Raw genomic sequence first — 26,800 nt, 5'->3', positions numbered from 1 at the left:
CAAATAGAATATTTTTAATTAAATTATAGATTCATATTAATTATAATTATATATACAAAAAATAGTTTTTTGAATATTTTGGCATTTTTTCATGATTAACTCCCCAATAGTCAGTATATTATATTCGAGATTTTTACATAAGTGAATATCGATATCGAACTATTTAGTTCAACTAATTATGACTATCCAACATTAATATTTTAATTCACCATAAAGTATTCATCGCGACTGTTCAGGTTTTCACAGCTCTTTGACAGCGGATATGTGCAACCGGAATTTCCGGGATATAAATATGGCTCAAATTAGTAGTTGCTTGGTTTATTTTCACTGTGACTAATTTATTTAAAGTACTTTACAAATCAAAAAAGAATATTTTTTCATATTTTTTGAGAAATATATATCTTGCCTTTATCTCCAAATCTCGAAATCGAGAAATATTTTCTGCCGTTACAACAACAACAACAACAACAAGAACAAAACATTTATATTTAATCTCGCACCATATTTTTATACTTTTAAGTTTGCTACATAGTTTGTAACATCCAGAAAAAAATGTCGGAGACCCTATAAAATGTATACAAATGATCAGCATTACGAGCTGAGTCGATTTAGCCTTGTCCATCTGTCTATATATACGCAAATTAGTCCCTCAGTTTTTGTGATCTTAAATTTTGCACACTCCCTTTTCTCTTTAAGAAGCTGCTCATTTGTCGAAACCGTTGATATAGAACCACAATAACATATATCTTCCATACAAACTAGACGAGCAAAAGCATGTCCTTGCATGGAATCTTTTGTATTTGTGAAGGGTTTTATAGCTTTGGTGCAACAAAAGTTAACGTTTTTTCTTGTTACAAATGCCAAACAAGTATAGAAAGTGAAATATAAAATTATATTCAGTTTTATTACATTTAAAATAACTTTACATATTTAAATATACATATATATATAATATTAAATAACATTTTTAGAAATATATTTAAGTCATCTCCTTGCTTATATATTTCACATTCAGCTTTAATTGATTATAGATAATTCTGTGTTTGTTTTATGCATGAACATTTCTATCATTTCTTATCGTAATCACTCTGCAAAAGGATAAGCATTTAAAAAACCATATGAACATATGCATATAAAAGTATAAAATACAACATATTTAATTTTTTTTTATAACAAATGTATATAACATATGTTTTATACATAATACGCCGACAAATACCTCTAAATATTCTACTCCAAGCGTGTTAGTTATTATCAACATGTCATTATTAATTTGGATTGATTTTTAAAAAATGCATTTAGGTATGTACTTAAATATAAAGTAAGCTTATATTAGTATTCATAATAATTATTCATGAAAAATTACAACTAAAAATGAAATTAAGATTGTTGAACCGAAGAGCGTTTAAAATGTAACATCTATGTACATGTACAGAAACACTGACACCACAACGATGAAATGTTGTACGTCATAAAATATAAGTGTAAATAATATAAACCCATCAATGCTTAGGTATGTGGTGGCCGTGGTGCGTATCACTCAATCAACGGACGTCAAACAAGCGATTTTAGCGTGAAAATAATTTGCCCTTTAATGTGTTGACAATTTTCATTTTTATAATATTTCATATAGTATTCCATAAACATGTAATGTGTATGAACGAGAATGCAATCATTTCATTAATCAAACAATTTGTGATGTGTAGTGTTTTAGTGTTTCGCAAAAGGTAAATAGATAAATAAAATCGCAATTAGTACCACAATGGAATAAATAAAGTTTGCAATAATTGCTTAATTGAGAATAATTGTAGTTACCTGTAAATAATGGGTGAAGAGTACTGTGAGGCCAATACCCAAACCGACCGCTAATAGATGTGACAGATAGAGCTTGGGGAATGGGCGGCGTTTGCGCAGCAGAATACCCAATATCGTTGATTTGCGATCTGAATAAGGTGGATAACGACCGCTGCAGTGGAAAGTGTGTTTAATTAATATTTATTGTTAAAATTAATATGACCGATTGCAAACTTACGATGCCAGCAGTTCGCCTAACGGATGCAGATCCTTGCCAAGGCACGATTTCTTATGCGTGAATGTTTCAAAACCATATTTACCATGATAGCGTCCCATGCCGCTGGAACCGACACCGCCAAATGGCAAAGTGTCAACTTTTATAGGAGAAAAGCATATTAGTTTGTTGATAAATATTGTTATTAAAAAGAGAAAAAGATTCGTTGGATTTCAAGTAATGGGCAAAACTTAAAAATAATAATTAATTACAATATTTAGTAAGAATTAAAACGAGACTAAAATAAAGTATAATTATTAATAACGCATGCAAAAAAAAAATAATAAAAAAAAACCAAAAAAAAAAAAACCAAAAAAAAAATAAAAATAAAAAATAAGGAATGCAAAATTATAATTTATTATATTTTATATATTATACTATTAAATAGTTTTGTAGTTATTTTTAGCATCTATACATTTTTGGGCATTATTGTATAATTAAAATTTTAGTAAAGCAATTATAACTGTTGAAGTTTCCATTAGCCAAGCAAAGGAAATAAAAAACAATGAAAACCAAATTCCTTTGCAAAACTTTTAAGATAAAGGTTTCTAAAGTAAATCGTGTTATAATAAAGTATGCATTAAAAGTATATATATTTACTACAATTAAATCATAAAATAATAAATATTATATTATTATTTTATTTCTATATTTATAATATTTTCTGTTTATTTACTTCTTTATTTATAATATTGTACTTTAGGTAAACAATTCCAAATTTAGATCAAGTGACTATACATATACAATTTTATTAAAATTTTTTAGTAATTTTTGAAAACTGTAAACAAATTGAAATTTTCATTTCAAAAAACCGAAACTTGTGCAATTGTTAAGCAGAGAAATTAAAAAAAGTAAAAAAGTAGTATTTACTTTTAATGTGTATTTTCATAATTTATATATTATATAGTATATCATGTGCGAAATTTTGCACGTAAATACCTCCAACGTGCAATACGGTCTCATTACTGCAAAATCCGCCGCTTGTTGTGTTTTGTCTAAATTCTTTAACTACATTTGAATTTTTGGAGAAAACGTAGATCACTAAAGGCTTCTCCCTATTTTACAAAAATTCATATTTTACCGTTAAATAAGGCATCAACATCAAAAATATACATACATAACTAATTAAGTGAGTTTACAAGGTGATTTGCACGTTTGTGTACTGATGGGTATGCTTATGACAAATTTCTATATTCTGACCGAAAATAACAATGCACATATGTATATGTGTGAAAAATGATTATAAGACGTACACATACAATATTAAGGCAAAAAAAATTAAAATAAAGTCAAAAGGAAAACAATTATATTTCTAATTCGTAGAGATCCAATATGTAAATTATTACTAAGGTTTTAGCTTCAAATACTTATTTCTTTCATAACTGGTGGAGGGATATCGTAACAATTTGCTTTATTAGCGCTCAAATAGGCTTATCAAACGAGCAGCTGTCAGCGGTCACTTAGACTAAAGTTTTCAAATTTACACAAATTTAGTAGCACCAACTCCAATTTAGTTTACATTTTTTTTTTAAATTTTAAAACAAATATGGTTCATTTCTACACACAAGCATTCACTCAATAGCAAAAGAACGAATAAATTCACCCAAGCACCGTATACATACATACATACATACATACATATAAACTTAGTTCACATTACCGCTATAATTACAGTAGGAATTGAAATATATATACAAAAAGGTTTGCATTATTTAAATGATAGCACACGTAGAAGTTTAACGCGCCAACACCACTTTGTCTTTGGAAATGCATTTAGCTGTACAAATTAATAGGAAAATAAACGGGCCACTCAACAGTTGACATTGACTGACACAATCAATGCCCGTGTGCGGGTAGACACAGTTTAAGGGAGTCGTTGTAGCATTTATTTCTTGATTTTCTGCTTCAATACAAGTCTTCGCTTACCAGCATAATGCATTATAGTGTCGTTCATACACATTCCGCCCGATTGGATGTCGCGTTTAAATAAATTTTGTACCTCAGCCTCCGCTGTGAATATATACGCACAAAGTGGTGCTTCTCTGTGTACGTTTTTATGTAAATTTGTGTGTTGCAAGGTGTGTAATTCATTATTATTATTTGTTTTTTGTTTTGTAATTTTTAAATTTTTGGACGTACACGTATGTAGGTGGAGACAGTTTTTTGACGATGCGAAAATAAATGAATATAATAAAAAATTAATAAATGAATATCAAATGAAAAATGTCACATTTAAGAAGAAATTTGGTCGTAACCAAATATAAATTGGAAATATCGCACACCCAACAGTATTATAGCCTTTTGAGATAGGTTCTTAATTGAGTCATTTAGCAATTTTGCACTCTACAAATTGGAGTAGACAATTTTGTAATTGATCTACCTAAACTCCAAGCAAACAGTTTCATTTAGATATTTCTAATTAGAAAATTAAAAATTTAAGATGAAATTAAAATTGTAAAAGATTTTGAAAATTAAACTTTACTTTAAATGATCAACATGACGAGCTTAGTTTTGAGGCAGCAATCTGAAATTTTGCACACGTCTTTTTGTCCCCAGGAAGCTACTCATTTGTTGGATCATTATAGCATATAGCTGCTTTACGAACTGTCCAATCAAAATTTAGTTTTTGCTGGAAATCGTTTTTATCTTTTTATGAAATTTGGCATAGATTGATGTTCAAGACAACGCAAAAATATCCGAACGTATTGTTCAGATCGGACTTCCACATCATCACTATATGAAAATCAAGATAAAGAACCTTTTATACCCTTTTATGCTACCCAAATGCACCTGTGAAGGATATTATAACTTCGATGCAGCCGAACCGAATTAAGTTTAGTTAAACTCCTTCACATACGAAGAAATTGTTGCGCAGTATACACAATTTTTTTAATCCAACTTTAATGATCACGTCATAAACTTTTTTTCCATATTTAAGTCTATTTATCTCTCAAAAAAAGTAGATTGGGCGTGCGATAATAATGAACCAAAGTACAGTACAAATGTCGAAGTTTAAGTGTGATCATAAAGCGATACACAAATCTTTCTGCAGTAACAGCAGTACACAATATTATTTTCATTAATATATTGTACTTAATTGTATGCTTTTTTTTATATGGGAATGTGTTTGTTTACCTGGAATTGATGAATTTTATTGCGTCGTAGGCATTTTCGACTGTGAATATGGGCAAAATTGGGCCGAAAATCTCCTCTTGCATAATAGAATCATCAGCTTTCACATCAGTTAATATTGTGGGCTCAATGAAACGTTCAGAGGCATCATAATTACCACCAACCGCAACTTTGCCGCTTTTCATTAGACCGAGCAGGCGTCTAAAATGTTAATAAAAAAAAAGTTATATTAGTAATATATAAACACATACTTATGTATTTGCATTATTTACTGGAAATTATTATGATTTATAATACGACTGAGATCTGGACTGCTCTTGATATCCTCGCCATACCACTCTTTGAGCACGTCTTTTGCTTCGGCAATGAATTTGTCTTGTATTTCTTTCGAACACAGCACATAATCGGGCGCTATACATGTTTGGCCGCAATTGATCAGTTTGCCCCAAAGTATGCGTTTTACAGCTGTACGCAGCTCAACGGATTTATCAATGTAACAGGGACTAAAATAGAGAAGTGTTAGTAAAAATAAATATGTATATGTGAATTAATCAATTCGAATGGTATACCTTTTACCACCCAATTCGAGTGTTACCGGCGTCAAATACTTATTGGCGGCAGCGTGTATAATTTTGCCAACTCTGGTTGAGCCTGTGTAGAAAATGTAATCGAAGCGTTGCTTCAACAATTCAGCTGTTTCGGTTGGACCACCGCACACAACTGGGTAGCAATCCTATTTGGTTTAGAATAATGTGTAATTTAAATGTAAATATGTAGCACAATGGAACAACTATTTGTCAAGGCGAAATGATTTCAACTTGATCTGAACATACTTAGTAATGAATTATTATTTCTTTTTTTTGTATTCTCTGTTTCTATCTTTTATACAAAAATAATGCCTATAAAGACTCTCAGTGAAATTTCATATACAATATTTAAATCCTCTAAAGACTTAGTAATTGGCCAAAACGAAGTTTTAGAGAGAGTGCGAATAGGTTAAAAAATAATTTCCTAATGTTTTTTTGAGACTTTTTTCCTTTCTTCCAATTTATTAAGATTTTCAAAAATGATCGGTCGAAATTGCTGTTTTATATTTATTGTATTATTATTAAAATGTGGTACGAAACTATCCTTTGGATTCTATTATACGTACAGAAATCAAAGAAACTATTCGTTAATAATTGTATCTTAGAATAATACAAATTTGACTAGAGAAGACAAAATGATTTTCAGATTTAAATCTTCCTGAAAATAAGATTTTTTTAAGATGGTTTGTAATAGTTATTTTCGGCGCTTATTGTCCTAGTACATTTAAACCCTCTAACGACAATCCAAAGAAACTAAAATCGACCTATTTGCTACAGACGTAAATGGTTTTATAAAACTATTACCCGTAATATTTTATAATACATTTTATCCGTAGTTAACTTTTAATCCGTTATAAATTAAAAAACGTATACTACAGATTTTCAACTAATTCAACGGTATATGACCCAGTAAAAAAAAAATTTGAGCTGAGAAGAGCTTTATAGGTATGAGTTTAAATCTTACATTCCCAGTTGAAATTATGCTACCTTTAGCAGATGAGACTTAAATAGTGTAATTTTATGCGATATTTCTATGTAATACACTTACATTATCCAAATATTTCGGCACCATCTCTGTAATGAATTTTGCGCAATTGGTAGAAATTTCACTTGGTTTAAGCACAACGCAGTTGCCAGCAGCTATGGCAGCTGCAACGGGCACCAGCAACAATTGTAGTGGATAATTCCAAGCACCGATCACCAGAACCACACCAAAGGGATCATTGAAAATTTGCACATCGTCCAACAGATTGACCAATGATTTTTCCGGCTATTATGAAATTGTATATTACTATAAAAGGGTAAATGGCTACTATGTAGTATATACCGTTTCGGGTTTAACCCAATCTTCCAAATTGTATAGTATGTGTTTGATGTCATTTTTAAGAAACTCCGTTTCTACCACCAAACTTTCTTGCTTTGGACGCCGCAAATCTGCATCGAGCGCGCTAATCATCTCATTTTCATGCTCTTCATACATTTTCAATAGATTCTCCAACTGTTTTCGCCTAAAATTGAAAAAATTTAGGTAATGTTACTCAAAGACTTATATAATATATTTAAGAGAAATAAACTACATATTATATTTCATAGGGTTTTCAAATTTTAAATAAAATTGAGCTCTAAAACGATATAATAGGACCAAAGAGAAAGTTGATTTTTAAGTAAGCATTTTGAGTTACATACTCGTATGTAGGTTTCAAGCTCTACGTACAAGTATTTCATTCTATTAACCTGGAAGTGATTTATAAAAAATTAAAATAATTTAAAATGGAACGACTGCTTTTGTTCCAGCATTTCAGCCTTGGGCAGCTATTAATTCGAATTTGTTTGCAGTAAGATCCCTTCTGTGGTTTTTGTACTGGTATAAATAGCTTTAGGGAATCTAATGTGATGGCTGTCTAGGGTTGGGCATAAATTTGAATCCGTTCCAGAACCTATGCCTTCTATTGAGTTCTCGAATACTTTCTCAAGAACCAGTGAACTGATTGACACCATAAACTGTACCAACAAGTGTAGCTGTGATGTTATAGACTTAGTAGATATCTGTGTGCTCAGATTATAGACTAGAGAACTCAGATTATACACTAGACCAAAAGTCGTAAATTTTACATTTAGGAACACAAGATTATCAAAATTTACCTAACTGCAGCTTTGTTGGTGTAAGCATTAATTTAGCTTACCTGGTTAAAATATTATATTATACTCATAGAGTTCAAGCTGGATTTTAATCAACTAAAAGTTGTTGTTTTAGCTTATTTGCGTGCGATTTGTATAATGAAGATCTTTTAAATGTAGATAAGAACAGAATCGGGATTAAGTCAATAAATTATATATAATTTATATACGAAAATAATGCTTCTGGGCAGAAAAAATAAACAAATATTGCCTTTTGTGAAAATTTATTGCGTATTACATTCCTCCCTTTCTCTTTTTTTCTTAATTCAAAACTTAACGACTTTCAAATATTACATATATATATGTAGTATAATAACCTTAATAAAATAACCAAAAATTTCCAAATTAAAATTATATTTTTATACAGTCATTATAAATGACTAATTATCTACACTGCAACTTGAGAATTTGTCTTTTTTTTCTGGCTCAAACGAGTTTTTATACATACATATGAACGAGTATGTACAATATGTATATGCATTATTTTAGAAACACAAAGAGGGAGTTAAATAATAATTTGTTGTGATCCCGAAAATGCCTTAATATGAACTTGCATGCCCTTACACAATTTTTTATAAGTAGAACCAGACATACATATGTATACATATACACATACATACTCGCATGCATATGTATGCAAATGCATACGCAAATTTGGACAATACAACTCTCAGCACGAAGATTTAAAAAAAATACACAAAAAAAAAAAAACAGCAGCGGATTTAAATGACTCCACATTATATGCACAAAGTTAAAAAATATATATGTATATCCATACACATGCACACATGTATTTTATTTGAAAACGGTATCTAACAAAAGCCGAAAAACACCAGTGTTAAACGGCAAATGGCAAGGTCAATGTTATGTTAATAATCATAGATAAATAAAAAAGCTCACAATTAACATATGCAAAAGAAACCGTAGAATTTGCATAAGCACAGTTAACATCTTGCTGTATGTACATTATCCCATTTATTTATTTATAAGTAAGCCGCACCCAACCTTTGTAATTTAAGTTCTGTTGTACTTCAAATGAGACCTTACACCAGGCAGTGTTAATAAGTCTGCTAAATGTTCAACCAAAGTGCAGATAAAATGCATATTACCATATGTAGTTACAAACATACAAACTTAGTATAAAAACCCAAAAATATTGACACAAGTCTGAAAATTTACTCATTTTGTAAAGCCGGTGGTGTGTTTAAAAAATAACGGGAATTTTCGTTTTTTGAAAAACCTATTTATTCGTTTGTCTGCACCAATGCTGTTCCACCTCCCAAACTCGATTTTTAGGATAGTCTTTAGCTCTTTCAGCGATGTGCTTTTAATGTCATCTATGGTTGTAAATGACGGCCCTTTACGGTTCTATTTCTTTTTTTGGAAATAGGAAAAAAGTCACACGGAGCTAAATCTGTTGAATATAGAGGCTGGGCATCGAAGACTAGTGCAGAAGCCTTTGAAAATGATAAAACAAAATAATAAAAATCATAGTAAGATGAAACCCATCGGAAACTAAAGATAACATTAAAGAAATAACAATTTACGGGTTATTTAAGCTCGACAAAAGGAAGGGGAAGCGCGTGTTTGAATTTTTATGGGTTAAGAATGGTTTATCTTGATTTTCTGCACAACTACATGTTGTATAGAAAAAAGTTATATGCCAATGTTCTAGTTAATGAAAAGAGCTATAACTTGTGTATACAAACTTTTTCACATAACCTCAAAATTTATGAGAAAAAATTAAATAAAAAATTGTTGGGTTTTTTATTTTTATCTTGTACAGATTTATTTTCTTTCACGAAATTTGGTGTAAAATTACCTTTTTATGCCTAAATATACTGCATTTTTTAAATTAAAAATGTTTTCTCCTTTTAAATTTTTTCTGCTTATACTGACCTAATATCGAAAAACTTAGTTTTCAATCAAAAGTTTTTAAAAATCTTCATGAAATTTGTAAGAATTAATTAGCAAAAAACTTTTTAATTGACAATATATATATATGTTCAAAAAGTATCGCGAATTTTGTATTTCTTAAGAAAATTTATTTATTAATGAATATCTAGTTTGTCCCCTTCAAAGTAATCACGCCTAGGCTTCGGCACAGCTGAAGTTAACCCTTTTCTATTTTATTTTCTTTTTGTTTAGATTTTCCAACTTTTTTTTTTGAAAAGTAAATAAAACTTTCATTTTCTTATTAAAATACAATTACTAATTAAAGTCAGTTTTTCTTAGGCTATGCTTACGAATCTTTGAACCTAATAACGTTTTTACGTCGTTCTGTATAATATCACATCATTACACCTTGGATTAATATATGTTTACATATACATATATATTTATATTAAAATATTAAACAAAACAAATATTAAAGGATCAATAATATATTCCTATTTATTTCACTCGGAACTTAGTTTCATTGTATAACAAACACTGTACAAGTTATATACAGCTATACAGAAGTACGTACATAGAGAGACAGACCAAAAAAAAAATGTTGTCGATAAACGATATGTACAACAATTATTATTTCATATTGCTCATTGGAATAAAGTTGCATTGATCCATATATAATATACGTAATACATTTGTATTATGTACTAGAGATCGGGAGTGAGCTAAATATTCAGTGCATATCACAATTAAGTACATATGTATGTATGTACATAAATCCATTGTTATCTGTCGGGTAAAGCATTTGTAATTCATTTACAGATAGGAGCACATATGTACATATGTATGTATGTTCACATGTAAATGCAAATATAAATAAAATATTTATAATGGAGTAGTAGTGCTCATTCAATCCAGCAAAATAACTAAAATTAATGATGATCTAGCATTATTAGCATGATAATTACCATAATCATATGACTATGTTTTTATCAATAGCCTTTAAAAAAAATCTATGCGAACGCTTACATACACACATATTATTATAAGTATATATGTATGTTCATATGCATGTATATAGATAAATGGCATATGATGGTTATTTTGCAAAAATTTAAATAGTATATAAATACATAGTATATGTACACACATATGTATGTATGTATGTAAATATATACAAATATAGGTATGGACGCGCTTCTTCTTCTATAATTTTTTTTTTCAAACATTTCTGAAAATCTTGAAAACATTAATTGCAAACCTTGAGCAAAAGAAGCGGCAGTAGAGAATAGATAACAACAAAAATATGAACAAAAAGCAACAAACCGTATTTTATAATACTTCCGTTAGTTAGATTTTTAAATGTCATGCGAATTCTTTGACGCCTAGCTTGGCTGACTGTTTTAATTATGGAAACTCTTGAAACTAAAGATTTGGTCAAAATGTGATGAATGCTATACTAAAGCACAAGTCACAATAACTAGAACTGCTATATATGTATCCTTATATATATGGTATGCACTGATGACAGAAATAATAGGAACGAGCCCATTGGCTTTTTTCAAAGACCAAAGGATCTTATGATCAACATATATATATACACAGATTTGAACGACTTGTCATTATGCAACGATGCATGATAACCGTACTTTCTGTTTGACTCTCAATATCTTATCTTGCATCATTAAATTCCATTTGAAGTCATTAACTGTTTTAAATGGATTTTCGCTGCGGAACGTACCAATATTTAGTTGAAATGGGATAAGGTTTTGCCTTTTGTTAATCTAGTTGAAGGGTTTTTCTGTTATCAAGCATTGTTGCATAGTGACAAGTCATCCAAACCTATGTTGGTAAAAAGTTTTTATGGACTTTGAAATATGCCAATGGACCTGTTTCTATTATTTCTGCCACCAGTATAGGTATATATATATATATACATATGTATGTATATATACCCAATAGTCATAATATACTTATGAGCAGGAATTCGTAAATATGTAAGTAAATAAAGGTAAATACCTACGATTAAAGGCTGAAAGCTTATCTGCCTGAATGCACACGCTTTTAATTTTATGTATTATAAGAGTATTATATTACAAGTCTATGGAAAAGTTTGAGATTAGCCGTATAAAAGTGCATACTGTGTACTCACTGTAATGTATATACATATATATATATATAAATTCAGCAAAACAATTACAATAACTATTCTTAATTTTTTTTAAATATATTTGATTACCGGACTTGGTGTCAATTAAACGAGCTTATTAAATTTTATAAAAACCTGTTTTCTTCCTATATATGTACATATAGCAAAACTAATTGCAAAAGGTATTCAAATTCAAGCAATATGTAATTACCGATTATAATAATAACATTTACTTTAATGACGTAAATTAAACATTGTATGTATGTGTAATTAAATTTAACAGCTGTTATGCTGATTATTATTTACAGTTATTATTCGAAATATCAAACTATTGACTTGATTATTTGTTGTTGTAACATTATAAAACTTTTTCCAAACAGTTTTGTGCTAATACTGCTGATGTGACAGTTCTTGATGTAATATAACGCCGGTTCCACTCTGATTATACTTATACATAGAACCCATATTCTCAAAATATATAAATCAATCAGCTGTTCGTAAACGGCTTAAAAACATGTTAATCTTCAATTTATAGATTGAAGGATAAACTCGGCCAAGGATAATCTCTGCCATTTTGTTAAAAGTTGTCAACGAGTCATTGCTGTCATTGATAAAATTTTCACATGCTACAAATATTAATACATCGTATATACATAACATACTATGTACATATTAGTCTGCAAAGTTGATTAAGTTACTTTTGTAAGTGAGTTTTTGCAGAAAGCGACTTAATGTTCAAATATTTACGTAAATGCATATATATTTAATGGACATTCATATAAACTAGTACTACCATACATAAAACACGTTGTAACAATTAAAAATATTGAAATACTAGTTTTGTAACTACTTTAAGGCAATTAATATGCTTACAAACACCCTTACAACTTATTCTGCAACCGACACTTATGAAAATAGACTTTGTACACTTTTAGTGGATAATTGTAGGTAGTTTATTTTGATTGTGATCATACTTATTTAATATATAAGAGTAGCTACTTGATGTATTCCATACATATGTACATACATATATTCGCCAATTAAAAAATACACTGGCATGTACAAACATATGTATGTGTGTAGACGTGTCGAATTAGACTTTGATATACAGTTAAATATGCCAGTGAATAACTATGTGATTGATATCGTATAAGAAATATAAAAAAAGGACTGGTTAGTGTGAATAACGTCAGTTGCAAAAATATAAACGTTAACCTTGATTTGTAGTAAGAAAGCAACTTTATTAATACAAAACAAAAAAAAACCTTAACTTCGGTTGCACCGATGTATTCCAATGTACGTGGCAAACCTTATATAATCCGTTTAGGATATAATAAATACAGCAGTTCTTACCGTCTCTAATGCATATTAATATTTGTGAATTTTTTACTAAATTTATGTATTTATTTAAGGGCTCTACTTGTATATAGATTTACAAACTGTCTGCACGAAAATCTTTTAGATGAAATTAAAGAACAGTTCATAGTTCATAACTAAATTCCCTCACAATTACCATAAATAAAGAAAAAACTTGGCTATTTTAGTATTAATAAAATTGCATAGCTACATTTTAATCTCAAAATATTTATGTATTGCAAAAGTCAAAAGTTGATCGAACCCGTTAGAACACAAATGGCAAGTTTTAAAAACCTTTGTACAAACTTTAACTAGTTTATTATAACGATTTACACACGCAGCAGTATGTGGAGCAAGAACTGATACAAAACAATATTGTTATCATAACATTATACTCTCAGCAAACTTTCGACTGAACTGAAAAAAATGGGGTATATTTTGATCTCTGCGTTTTGTTCTTACTGAATTTGGGCGTGACACAGCTGTAATACTGCTTACTTTTTACAGCTTATAGTTTAACAGTCAAGCAATTATGGTACGAAATCCATTTTTTATCTTTTCACTTCAAGTAATAGCAATTCGTAACAAGTAAATATCTCATACGGCTCACCTGAAGTTAACATCTTTTGTTTTTCCACTGGCGAATGCAGTACGGCATCTTTGTACGATCTGTGTTTAATTTGTGATTCGAGTTTTTTTATGTTAATATATTTATGTAGATCCATTGTTTAGATTTAGCCATTTTCACAGAGGTATGAAAATAAAATACAAATCATGAATAAAACATAACGTGTGTATGTACGTAGGTATATGTATACTCTAAAGCACAATTGAATATATTGAATATTAACCAAAAACATATAAGAAAAGCACTCACATCTTCAAAATTTGCCATTTTGTTGAACTGTTCGTTATCGGCACCGATTGCGTTATCTGCAAATAAAAGCAATATAGCAGTATTTTTTTTATTATATCTCTGCAGCAACAGAAAAACTTTCTTTGTCGTTTGACCACAATGTAGTTATTAACACAACAAAAAAACAAATAAATTATTGTGTATACATGCAAATGTTTAAGTTTCACACCTTGAGGTTTTCTATACAATAGTTCAATATTCTTTACACAATGTAAGCACCTTTGTTTAGTTGTAAATACACTAGTTACTTTCAATTAGATAATACTAATATTCAAAGTATGAAATTGAAAGGAATCGGCAGACCGCAAATGTGTAATGTATGTTAACATAAAAAAACAACGCACGGTGATGAAATGTTAAAAAAAAATATCGAATGACCGTTCGAACGATTTCTACTACCGCACACGAGTGGATTAAAAAAACAAATGCTAACTAGTCCATTTGGAAAAGCAGCTCCACTACGGCAACTCGTTGAACGAATAAACAGCTGAGCTCGAACAGTGTTGCCATGTGTTAATTGAAAAGCTCTACTTGAAATTCCTCAAGCTCTCTTAAACGAGTAGTGGATTTTTTAGCGCCCCATTTATGTGTTTTTATTTATATATGTGTGTGTGTATTTTATTTACAATTGAGTGAAATTATTGTAGCTATTAGATGTTTAGTTTAAATTATTCCACACATTAACATATAACATTTGATGGAGTATTAGCGTACTATTGACTTGAGATATTTCATGCTTCTGTTATAAGAAAATATTTACTGTTATTAGTCACGGATATCCGAAAGTAAAAGAAGACGAACGGTTTTAAGCATAAGTCATGATATTCAGTTCGGTAGCCATTTTATAAAATGGTGGAAAAGTGGATTGGCTTCTGATCCGTGTGATCCGTGAGTTTTAATAGTTTCAACTGGATATAATTAATAAGCAGTAAATATTTGAAGGTCCTATAAGTTTTCAGGTGTATTCGAACGATTTGTAGGCTTACATAGATGCATGTATATATAGATAGCTGGGCATGTACGTATATGAGAGTATTCAAAACGCGAGGCCATCGAGTGACTGATATATTATAGCAACAACAAAAATTCTGAATGAATGCAATAACATCACCATCATTAAATGATTATACTATAATGATTATACTAATATAATATATATAATACTATAATATATAATTGTAGTTATAATTGGGTCCGATTAAAGATTTAGTGTACGAAGGTATGGATATAATATAAGCTCTTTAGAGAGTAATTAAATTATATAGAGTAATAATTATTGGTATCTCTCTACTATGAACACAGCATGATTTTAGATAAGTTGTTGAACTAATTATATATTAAATATTAGTACGTGATACATTTATACACATTAATGTAAGTCTTTATGTATATTTAATATTTAAAACAAGAAAAAACATTCGCTTCGTTAACACCGAAGCTATAATACCCTGCAAATAAAAAATTGTTCCATACAAGTAGTTTATTGCGATCGTTCAGCAGCTATATGCTTTAGTGGTCTGATATCGGCGATTCAGACAAATGAGCAGCTTTTTGGAGAAAGACGGTCATGTGTAAAATTTCATATCGAAATCTCAAAAACTGAGCGACTAGTTCGGGTATATACAGACAGACAGACATACGAACATGGCTAAATCGACTCAGCTCGTCACGCTGATCATTTATATATATACTTTATATACTTGTAGTCTCTGGACTGGGTTAACTCGTGCATTATAATTTACCAGAGTATTTATTAGACCAATCAAAGTACAAGTTCATAAATAATGCCATGTAAATATAATTTTCTATTTATAGTACTTCAGTCGATAAGTTATTTGAGTAATAATATGCTGCAAGATAACATTTTCAATTGAAACTAGTTTTTTATAATACTAAGCGCCACTAAGACCCTCAATTAGCAGAATAATAATAATAAATATGAATATTAACATAAACTCTCTCGAGCTTAATGAAAATAATAGTTTTATACATTTAAAACAACTACGCGGAGAAATTCCAATGACCTTGGACATATTCGGAAATTTCTACAAATATCTATTTTATATTATATATAATATTTTGAGGCAAGCAGTAGTTATGAAACGATTTCATCTCATTATGCCTAAAAAAACAGTATTATCTAATTATATTTAAATATCTCGTATACCGACCAATAATATTATATAAGGTATCTAGTCTGATGGAAGGCCTGAGTTAAACGTATTCGGTATAAGGAAAAACGGGGCAGATATAGCCCGATTCAGTAAATGTTTGAAAGAAAGTTGATACATGTCAAGCTCACTAAGATTGTAGCAACAGAAACCATTATCCAAATAACTATATTAAAATAGCATGTATTCGGATCAATAATATATATATATAATATATAAAGTCTAATGGACGACCTGAGTTAATTGCATTTGGTATAAGGAAGATTGGGGTAGATATAGACCGATTCTGTGAACTTTTGGAAAAAAAGCTGCTACATTTCAAGGTCACTAAGTCAACAAATAAATTTCACCGAATGTTGAACAGCAACTGAGTAGTGACAGAAAACATTTACCAAACCAAGCTGCCGAGTAGATACTTCTTGTTGAAACGTTTTACTTTGGAATCTATCTTATTGTTTCAGTAATTTATTTTAAGCTAATTAGAGCTTTTTTAATCCAGTTTCCGGTTAGTTTATTGCTATTTTGTATTACTCAATAAATATTATGTTTTAACGTGCTTGTTCGTAAACATTTGTGCAATACTCACCAATTTCAATAATTGCGGCACCATCATTTTTTATGTTAATATGACTATTCGTATTTCCAGATTCTGTAAAATAAAGTTTGTTATACTTTATTGATTGAAAGTATAAAATAACGATCATATTTTACCATTATTATTATTTGGTATTAGTATTGTTGTAGACGGCACAAACAGTTTCTCAGAGTTACCAACATCTACGGTTGCACTCATTTTCGATTCAATGCAATTTATATATTTCCTGTTGATTGGATCTGAAAAATCGAAAATGCACTTTGTATTATTGATTTTATACTTATATATTTAATATTTAAGGAATTCTAAAAAAATAAAAGAAGACGAAACAAAAAAAATAAAAAATTAAAATAATAAAATAAAATAAGACAAAAATAAATTAAATAAATTATTGTGCATAAAAGTAAATACAACAAATCAAATATTATTGTACATTACTAGGTCCAGCCATAAGTTCTGTTACAAGGCCGTTATAAAAATGAGATTATAATACATTTTTATACTCTCCCAATCTCTTGGTACAGAGTATAATAGTTTTGTTCACCTAACGGTTGTTTGTAGCACCTAAAAATAATCGAGTTAGATATAGGATTATATATATATACATATATATATAAATGATAACGATGACGAGACGAGTTGAATTCCGGTTGTCTGTCTATTCGTCTGTCCGTCCGACCGTCTGTCTGCCCGTACAAGTGATAACTTGAGTAAAAATTAAAATATCTTGATGACTTGGTACCCAAAATTTTATTCGAAATGGTCACCATTTGCTTTCACACAAGCCCTCAAACTATTCGAACAATAATCAATAGTAACACGCACAATTTCTGAACTTATTTTAACCGTGTAAACCAAAATATCTGAAGTAGCATAATTTTGAGAGACGGAACAGATGAAATGTCATGAAGCTTTGATAGTACAGCTTAGATTAGTATTCTAGAACGAGGATAGGATAAAGACATGTATTATTTACAATATTTTGTTGCTAAACCTTCAGTTAAAAAATTAACAAACTGCACAAAATTGCCGCCGTATTATTTTTAATTTTATGTGCGCCTGGTATTTGAGCTTAGCTGATACACAATATACATATGTACATGTACATTCATGTACAACAAACAATAATTTTATATTAGAAAAGGCTCTAGCACACCATAATTCAAATACTTACTAGAAAAATGGTGTACGCAACGGTTCTTACACAAATAGAATATTTAAACTGTATTAAAAATGCATAAATATTAAACTGCATACATGCATGAGCGTTTATAAATTGTTTTTTTTTGTTCCTATTGTTTCGTTTAAATTATTTAATGACATATTACAGCCCCTCGAACAAAGGGTGCATGAGAACTCGTTTATGAAAAAAATAATATGTGTATGGCATTAATGGCACTAAATAAATATTTAATTTATTTAATTTAATATTTACCTCTAACAGGCATCAGTTGCAAGCATCAATTTAAAATTTTAACACATATAGTATTGACATATGAATTTACACGTGTAATTACGTATACAAATTGTTGGTTTTAGAGGTGTTAAACTATTATTGCAACTATTTACAAATGGAATTAAAAAAATTAAGAGAAGAGTTAATATTATATTCTCGATTCTCATAAAATATTTAAAGCCAGTTGAAAAGTCGGAAGTCCCTATATAAACTTGGGGGCTAGGTGAAGGTCTGTTTGAATTGCATTAACTTTTAACATTATTTATGGGATTTGGGTTAATTGGTGACCGATTTCCTACAAATTTCAAGATAAAAATATATTATATCCTAAATTATACGTTTACTTAATTTCAATGTTATGTTAGGCGGCTTGCAAATAATGCATTAAAAAATAATTTAATAAACTTTTTTTTTATTTCCTAATCACAAAAATCTCAATTAAAAATAATTTTAAAATTCCTAATCCCAAAACCTAATTGAAAAATAAATTCATACCAAATACCGGATTGAAAAACAAAAAATAGTTGATTCGCAAATTCTGGATGGAAAAGAAATTAACTTCCAAATTCGGGATTGAAAAAATTAATCGCTTATTCCGGATTAAAACACCAAGAAACTTTAATCCTAAAAACCTGATTGAAAAAAAAATTGTCATAGAATTTATATTTTTTCGCATTTGCGTACTTGGTATTCTACCATTTTGGTTTGAAGAGGAAAGCTAATAATATAAGTAATAAAAGATCAATAGAATATTATACATATGTACGTCTTTTATTTTTACCCCAATTTCCGATTTTCAGTTTATAATCCCTATTTCTAATTATTATTTTATTTTTGGGATTCAAAATTTAAAACTTAATTTTTTTAAAAAGTTGTAAACCACAGATACTTTTCCCAAACTTCGATGTACTGTATAGTTTTGTAACTTAATTTGTGGCTAAGTTATAGCCCATTTTAACATTTCACTTCCCGGAATTTTATGAGAGTGGCAAGGGTTCAAATCGACCATCTACTATTCCATCCTCCTCAGACTGTCAAAATACAAAAGTAACAAGTTTCATAAAGCTATCTGAATTTTTATTCAAGTTATCGCTTGCAGGTACGGACAGACAGGCGGACAGAAAGTCACTCGGAATTCAATTCAACTTGTCATCCTTATCTACATAGCTCTATATCTATCTCGATTAGTTTTAGTGAACAAAACTAGTACCCCTGTAACAAAATATTGCGAGGGTATAAAAAAGGTATGTGACTGCTTGTCTAAATTATTTTCTTAGTGATAGATTGTATTTATAATTAACGCCTACAAATATGCAACACTTTGGCAAAGGCTTATAAACCGTTTAGAAATATTTGGAGAAGTGTGTGTGCGTTTTAAACTTTCATTAAACAATTTTCGGTGTGTGTGTGCTCTTATAATACTATATACTTTTGTATTTATATTAATTAGTATTCGAATGATCGAGTCACAATAGCATAAGGCTGCCATACAAACTGACCGTTCAAAGTTCTTGTATCTGTTGTATTTGTGAAGAGAATTATAGCGTTGGTGCAGCAAAAGTTAACGTTTTTTCATGTTTTACTTTATGTTTGAGGCATATACATAAATATGTAAAAATCCAATGAAAAGCCATTTAGTCTGAGGAAAAATGGATATAATTTCTTCCTTTAAAATTTTATTAAATATTCTTGTAAACCTGCAGAAAACAAACACAAACCCTTTTTTTATTGTTGAGAAGGCGAAGCCTTTTACTTGCCCTAGAGCTACAAGCTATGTTGCACTAAGCAAAGGTACTGTCCCTTGGAATAAAAAAGTAAAACATCTCGGCGTTATTCTTGATACAAAATAAACAACATGTTTCGTATATTATTAACAAAATAAATATTCTAATTCAGACCTTGTAGCCTCTCATTATTCTTAAATTACAAAAAACTGCTCATTTTTAAATCAATTTTTGAACCCATAATTTTTTATGGAGAGCGAGTCTGGGCCAATTGCCACTTAAGAAAATTGCAAGTAAAATAAAACTTAAAAAAATGACACTGTGAATCTGTACTTGGTTTTAGAGGTTCTTAAGTTATTAAACTTGTCTCATAACCATATTTTTTTCAATTTTTTTTCTTTGTTTTTCAAATGAGTTTTATTCCTTAATTTTCACCTCTAATTATATATTGTCATAATTAAGCTTATGTCATAATAATTATCGCTATAATTAAGTAGGTAAGACAATTATGTCTTATTTTAATTATTAGTCGACAACACTTTTGTGTACTTAAATTTGTCAATAAATAAATAATAAATGATATTTTGAGTGTAGCATATATCTACAGAATGACGGTCACTAGGTCAATCTTTAAAATATCAATTTTTCAATAGGGCCTATATGAACGAAGATTTTTCTAAGAATTTGTGCTGTGTGAAACAAACTAAAAACGGGTACTTAATATATACATATAAGACTTGTTTGGTTTATTAACCCCTAATAAAATATCACATAAATGTCAGTTTCCTGACTGGTTCTATTTAATTCGATTTTTCTTAATTTCTGACCAGTGTTATGTTTCACTGAATATATATTTCGCATAAAAAACATTTTAAATAGTCCTTTAAAATAACTTACTCTGGATAAATATACAATGTTGTTATGCTCGTTTTGCTTGAAACCATTTAAAATTGAGATGTTCGACTCAAAAATTATATATTAGAGGTTATAAATGCTGCATGCGTCACTATTTCTATAAAATTAAACATAAAATTTGAAATTAAGAAAAAAAAAAGTTAAATTTGGAGGCACCAAAGCTACCAAGCTTCATCAGCAAGCATTTTTATAGCATAAAGGGGTATAAGAAGATCTTTATCTAGATTTTGACCGTACAGTTTATATGTCAGCTATATGCTGTAGTAAATTAGCAACATCTTGGTGAGGAAAGTGCGTGTGTAAAATTTCAGGTCGATATCTAAAAAAAAATCTGGGAACCTAGTTCGCATAAATACAGACGGCCAGACGGACATGTCTAAATCGACTCAGCTCGTCACGCTGATCAATTATATATTATACTATGTATATACTTTGGAGGGTCTCCGACGTTTCCTTTTGTTTTACTAGGCAACAAGCTCGCTTGATGATTCATAATTTTGTTTTTTTTTGTTTTGCTCACATTCTCACCTTCATTCCTGCGCATATACTATACAAACTATTGTTCATAAAACAAATATTGTTGTAAAGATTTTAAAACGATGAAACAACACAGACACAAATATACACGAAGCAAACACTATAAGATCTTAAAGTTAGCAAAACACTTACAATTTGATGCGCTCTCATACAACACCGGGGTCAAGTACAAATATTTGTTTACACTCAAAGTAAATACTTAAATACGCTTTGCAAAACCAGCTTGTGTGAAGTCGAAATGCCAACTAAATTGAAATGAAAGCTTTTCTATTTTCTTAATAACACAATCACTATTAAAAAGGCTGAACACCTCGATTTATAAGCGCTGCAAATAACACAAGAGGCTCCCACAATTAACAAAACGCTAATGGTTCCAACTTCCTTGCAAAAATCGCAGCTTGCATTAAGGGCTCATTATATGTGTGTATGTATGTATGTCCGTACACTTATTTAGAATTCAATGTTTATAAATATTTTACCGAGCAGCACCATCGGCAGGTGCACAGAGGTCGGCGCAATTTCATATTTGTTTTCATACTAGCAGTTTTACGAGTAAGCGCAGTATAGACGTAAAACAGCAAATTTTTAAAATACGCACTTGCAGTTAATATATGCTAATTTAAAACATAATACCTACATATAGAACATACTTATATGATGAACAGTGCTTAGGAGTATCTAAGGCTTCCCTCTTACTTTTTACATATGCATTTTTTGTTTACATAAAACTTCTAATATGTCTGCTGATATTAGAAATGTATAACTAAGTTTATTTTCTTGACTTTTGAGTGACGTAGATTGAAGCGAATGATAGATATCACACTTTATATAAATATTAGACACTAAATTCGTCCAAAACATTCATGTTTTTCTGACGACTCAGTTAAAATCTCTTCATTAAAATCAATAATTTATTAAAGTATGATATTCGAAGATTTGTATAAAATTTCCACGAAGAAATATTAAGAAATACCACAATAGCAGCAATTATTTGAAGCTCTTATATATCATTTGAAAATCTTATATTTATATTATATATGAGAGATAGTGATAGTACTGAACTGCTTTTAAGGTACCTCACATACCATCCCCAATATAGGCGGGATGAAGTCAAACGGATGTTTTAAAATCCTGATATTAGTTATATGGCGGCTAGGGCAAGTTTTCACTCGATTTTATCCATTTTATGCACAAAGATATATTGTTATAAGAAAACACGCTCTTTTAAGTTCATTAAGATAACTCACATATTGACCAATATTTGCGGTGTAAAGTCAGTCAGAAAAATTCTCTCTGAGTTTCTATAATATATCTCACAGATTGACCGATCTAAAGTCAGTATTCGTGCACAGTTTAACCCCGATACAATCATTGTTGCTTAATTTGGATACTGGAAAGTGAAAGAAGATATCAGATAGATTTCAAAATTGTTTTATATGAGAAGTAGGCGTGTTTGCAGTCCGATATAGTCCATTTTCAAACTGCGGCATGAGAATATCAGAATAACGCTACATACCCAATTTGATTAAGCAGGTCCCGAGATAAGGATTTTCACTTAAATGTAGGCGGTTCCACGCCCGTCGTTTAATTTTAACCCCTCATCTATCATCCTGGATGTAAAATTTTATGTCTCTGGTGTATTTATTTATTGATTTATCGCGCTTTTAGTAGTTTTTAACAGTACCGTTAGTGGAGAGTGGAGTGGAAGTGGAGTGGAACCGGATGATAGTTTCATTAATTTTTACAGTGTCAGTAGTGGTATTTAAGCGATTTATTTTGAGGCAATTTGGTTATTATAGTTTTAGTGGCTTAGGAGATATGTACATTAAACATATTAGAGGGCGAGGCCACGTCCATTGTTAAAATGTTTAACCCACAGGTGCCCCTTGCTACTACAACCCTCTGTGACAAATTACGGTTCTATATCTTAATGCTTAGTTATGTCACTTTATAGGTTTTCGTTAAATTGCTGTTTGTAGGCGTGGCAGCGGTCCGATTACTCCCATTTATGAACTCGTTCTTACTTTTTACCAAAGAACACGTGTACAATGTTTCACTACGATATCTCAATTTTTACTCAAGTTACAGCTTGCACGGACAGACCGACAGACATCTACATTTCAACTCGCCCCATCGATCCCCCATATATCGATTAATTTTAAATGATACAAACAACAGTTAGGTGAACAAAACTTTACCATGTAGCAACTTGTTACAAGAGTACAAAAAATACACGTGTGCAGTCGCATACCCCAGCTCGTTAGTACCGCCACACTTTGGTAATAATAATATAACCACACACACACTTTAATATCAATAATATATAATAACAAGGTTTACTTAAATTGTTGCTTATATTATATGCGTTAGATTAAGCATTACTATATTAAACCAAAAAATTTTTTAAAAAGTAACGTTTACATTTTTACATAATCGATTAATTTTTTACTAACTTCTGTGTTGTGGCGAAATATTGTCTAGCATTTCCTAAATTTGAGGTCAAATTTTTCAGAATCGAAATTAATCGATTTTAATATTATACTATATTTACACTTTTAAATTGTAAAAATAAAAAGTTTGTGTAATAAATAACCTGTTCACAAATTAGCCGATCAAGGTTTAACCATTTAGTGGTGCTATTCTTATAAGAGTATAGTTTTTAAACGCCCTTTGACTCTTGAAACATGCTTTTGAACAAGTTTTTTACTTTCTAAAATGCATGCGCATATGTATGTATGTATGTATGTAATTTATATTGCTACTACTAATTAAAATAGTAATCAATCACTTGTTTAACTTCACAATGTTGTATAATGATTTTTTTGCATTTTAATATTGTTAAATTGAGATTAAACTTCCAATAAGCGACAAAAGTCAAAGTTTTTAATATGCACGTACTTTAATTAACTTCACACACACACATACTCCGAAATATTATAGATTTATCTAACTAATCGTTTATTTTATATAACTTAATTTAATTTTATTAAATTTTACTTCATATTATTTTATTTCATTTTACTTAATTTTATATTACTTTGCTTTGCTTTATTTAATTTAATTTTTTTATACTTTATTTTATTCTATCTTATGTTGGTGTATTTTGCTTTATTTTATCTTATCTAATTTCATTTTATTTTACTTTACCATATATTATTTTTAACATACATTGTTCTACATTTCTACAGTTAAAAGACAGTACATATAAGAATAACATATGCCACTACTTTAATTAGTTTGAACGCATATCAAATTTTACTACATAAAGTATAAAAAAACACACATTTGTTTTTAACGTTTTACGCGTTCCTCCGCACTTCCGCCGTTTTTATGTAATAATCCTTTTCTGCTTTCAATTATGTTACACTTTGTATTTTGACACACGTCTCTGTCGTTGTAGCGCTGGTCTAGTTTGTTTATTTACATACGCCCAAATCAATTCGATAGTATTTGTGGCGAGTATGTTTTTTCTTCAGTTACGCACTCGCGAATACAACAAACAAAAAAGTCTAAGCGAACGTTAGATAAATTGCCAAATATTGAAGCAGATGAGCTCCACTTTGTAGCGGCGCTAAAATGAGCAGCTCGTGTGCACCGATAACTGAAATCAAAACCTCACTGACAGCTTATTGTTTCATGAACAGGTGATAGAGTACGAGTGAGCCGCGTTTATGTTACTGCAAATATTGAATGTAAAGGCGAGCAGCGAGTATTAAAACAGCGAGCAGCGGCAGCAGGCTACTACGTAAAAGCAACTACTTTAGATGATATCAAAACAAAGCTCAAAACGCCGGCATGCGCGTCGACGACAACGCTACAAATATCCACATAGGAGCACATACACACATATATTTTACTTAGTTATAGCAATAAATATAAACAAACAAACATATGCTTGAACGCGGAGAGCGTGTGCTTGTGTGCTGCTATAGGTTTTACTAAAGCGGCCATAATCGTTTGCTGATTGCCCATATGAGCATTAGTAAAATGCTAATACTAGATGCAGAATGCGTACAGCATTGGTCGCGCCCCACCAGCGCCCGCTTAGCTAACGCTTTGCTTCTGATTTATAAGCAAGTCTGCGTTGTCGATGGGCCTGTGTACACGTCGGTTGAAGTGCTGGACACTTCAACACGTTGGTGCCCTCGCGATAGGGACCTTTCGGCGCACTTCTTGAAAACTTACTTAAACTGCAGCAACACGTTCGTCGCGCCGGTTAGTGCGTCCATACACAAGCAATTGGATTTACTACAATAAACTGTCACTCAACATATTAATCCATCAATATATTCTGCAATTGAAATGAGTTTCTTAATATGCGCATGCGTACATACATACACCCCCATGTAAAGTGGTGTGTATGTGTGCGCGTGTATGTAAATCACTTTAAACAGCTGTCACTGTGGTTGACCTCCAGTTCAATACTGTGTTTTATTATTATTACTTTTTTTGTTTTTGCTATGGTTATAATTCCATTGCGTTTCTTCTATAACATACTTGTACTTATGTATGTATATATGTACATACTCATGATATATTATTGATTTCTTGCCAGTTGATTTGTTTACTTATTGTATTTAGGTATGTATGTGCAAGTCCAATTTGAGCTCAAAACGTATTTACCAACTTCAACTAAACTGAAGTCCTTATTGCACACCTTCTCTGCTGAATTTATATTTGTACATACCTACATATGTATATGAATACATATATACATATGTATGTACGAACATACATTTGATGCCGGCAATATTCGTTTGCACACCTTTGGTGCTTGAGCGCACACACTGAAGATTAATTACAATTCTGTTTATAAAAGGTGTTCTGTACAGGGTAGCCATTAGCCATTTCCGTCTGTCCGTCTGTCCGTCTGGAACTAGTACGAACTAGTCCCTTGACGAGATACATATCTTCACCAAAGTTGGTATAGGTTATTGTCCAAGGCAACGGTGCTATCTCCGAAGAAATTGATCGAGTGACTATAGCATATAGCTACCATACAAACTGACCGATCAAAGTTCTTGTAAGGAATCTCTGATATCTTAAAATTTTTTGAAGAATATCTTTGCCGATAAATACATAATGATTATACTTACAGCGACATTTGTTTTAAAAAATCTCAT

At 30.3% G+C, this 26,800-nt stretch overlaps 1 protein-coding gene across 6 annotated transcripts; it reads right to left on the bottom strand.

Annotated features, from left to right (window-relative positions):
* Positions 1–885: 885 nt before the first annotated feature.
* On the bottom strand, positions 886–25,276 carry Aldh-III (Aldehyde dehydrogenase type III). 6 transcript variants are annotated; one of them, XM_014236816.3, is made up of 14 exons: positions 24,961–25,276; positions 17,162–17,284; positions 17,037–17,099; positions 14,241–14,296; positions 13,974–14,032; positions 7,115–7,295; positions 6,836–7,057; positions 5,770–5,933; positions 5,473–5,703; positions 5,204–5,401; positions 3,008–3,123; positions 2,033–2,168; positions 1,816–1,966; positions 1,306–1,589 (listed from the first exon to the last, which is right to left on the bottom strand). In XM_014236816.3, exons 2-14 carry the CDS (start codon positions 17,241–17,243, stop codon positions 1,569–1,571), a joined length of 1,680 nt encoding a protein of 559 aa, XP_014092291.1. In that variant the 5' UTR covers positions 17,244–17,284; positions 24,961–25,276; the 3' UTR covers positions 1,306–1,568. The 6 variants fall into 6 exon arrangements, with proteins under 6 accessions (XP_036233711.1, XP_014092291.1, XP_036233701.1 ...); XM_036377808.2 differs by lacking the exon at positions 24,961–25,276 and adding an exon at positions 21,810–21,955; XM_036377818.2 differs by lacking the exons at positions 1,306–1,589; positions 24,961–25,276 and adding an exon at positions 886–1,088.
* Positions 25,277–26,800: the final 1,524 nt, after the last annotated feature.

Source organism: Bactrocera oleae, chromosome 4 (genome assembly GCF_042242935.1).
Source record: "Bactrocera oleae isolate idBacOlea1 chromosome 4, idBacOlea1, whole genome shotgun sequence".
NCBI lineage: Eukaryota > Metazoa > Arthropoda > Insecta > Diptera > Tephritidae > Bactrocera > Bactrocera oleae.
Note: the sequence above shows the minus strand (reverse complement) of the source record. Positions and strands in the feature narration are given on the sequence as shown.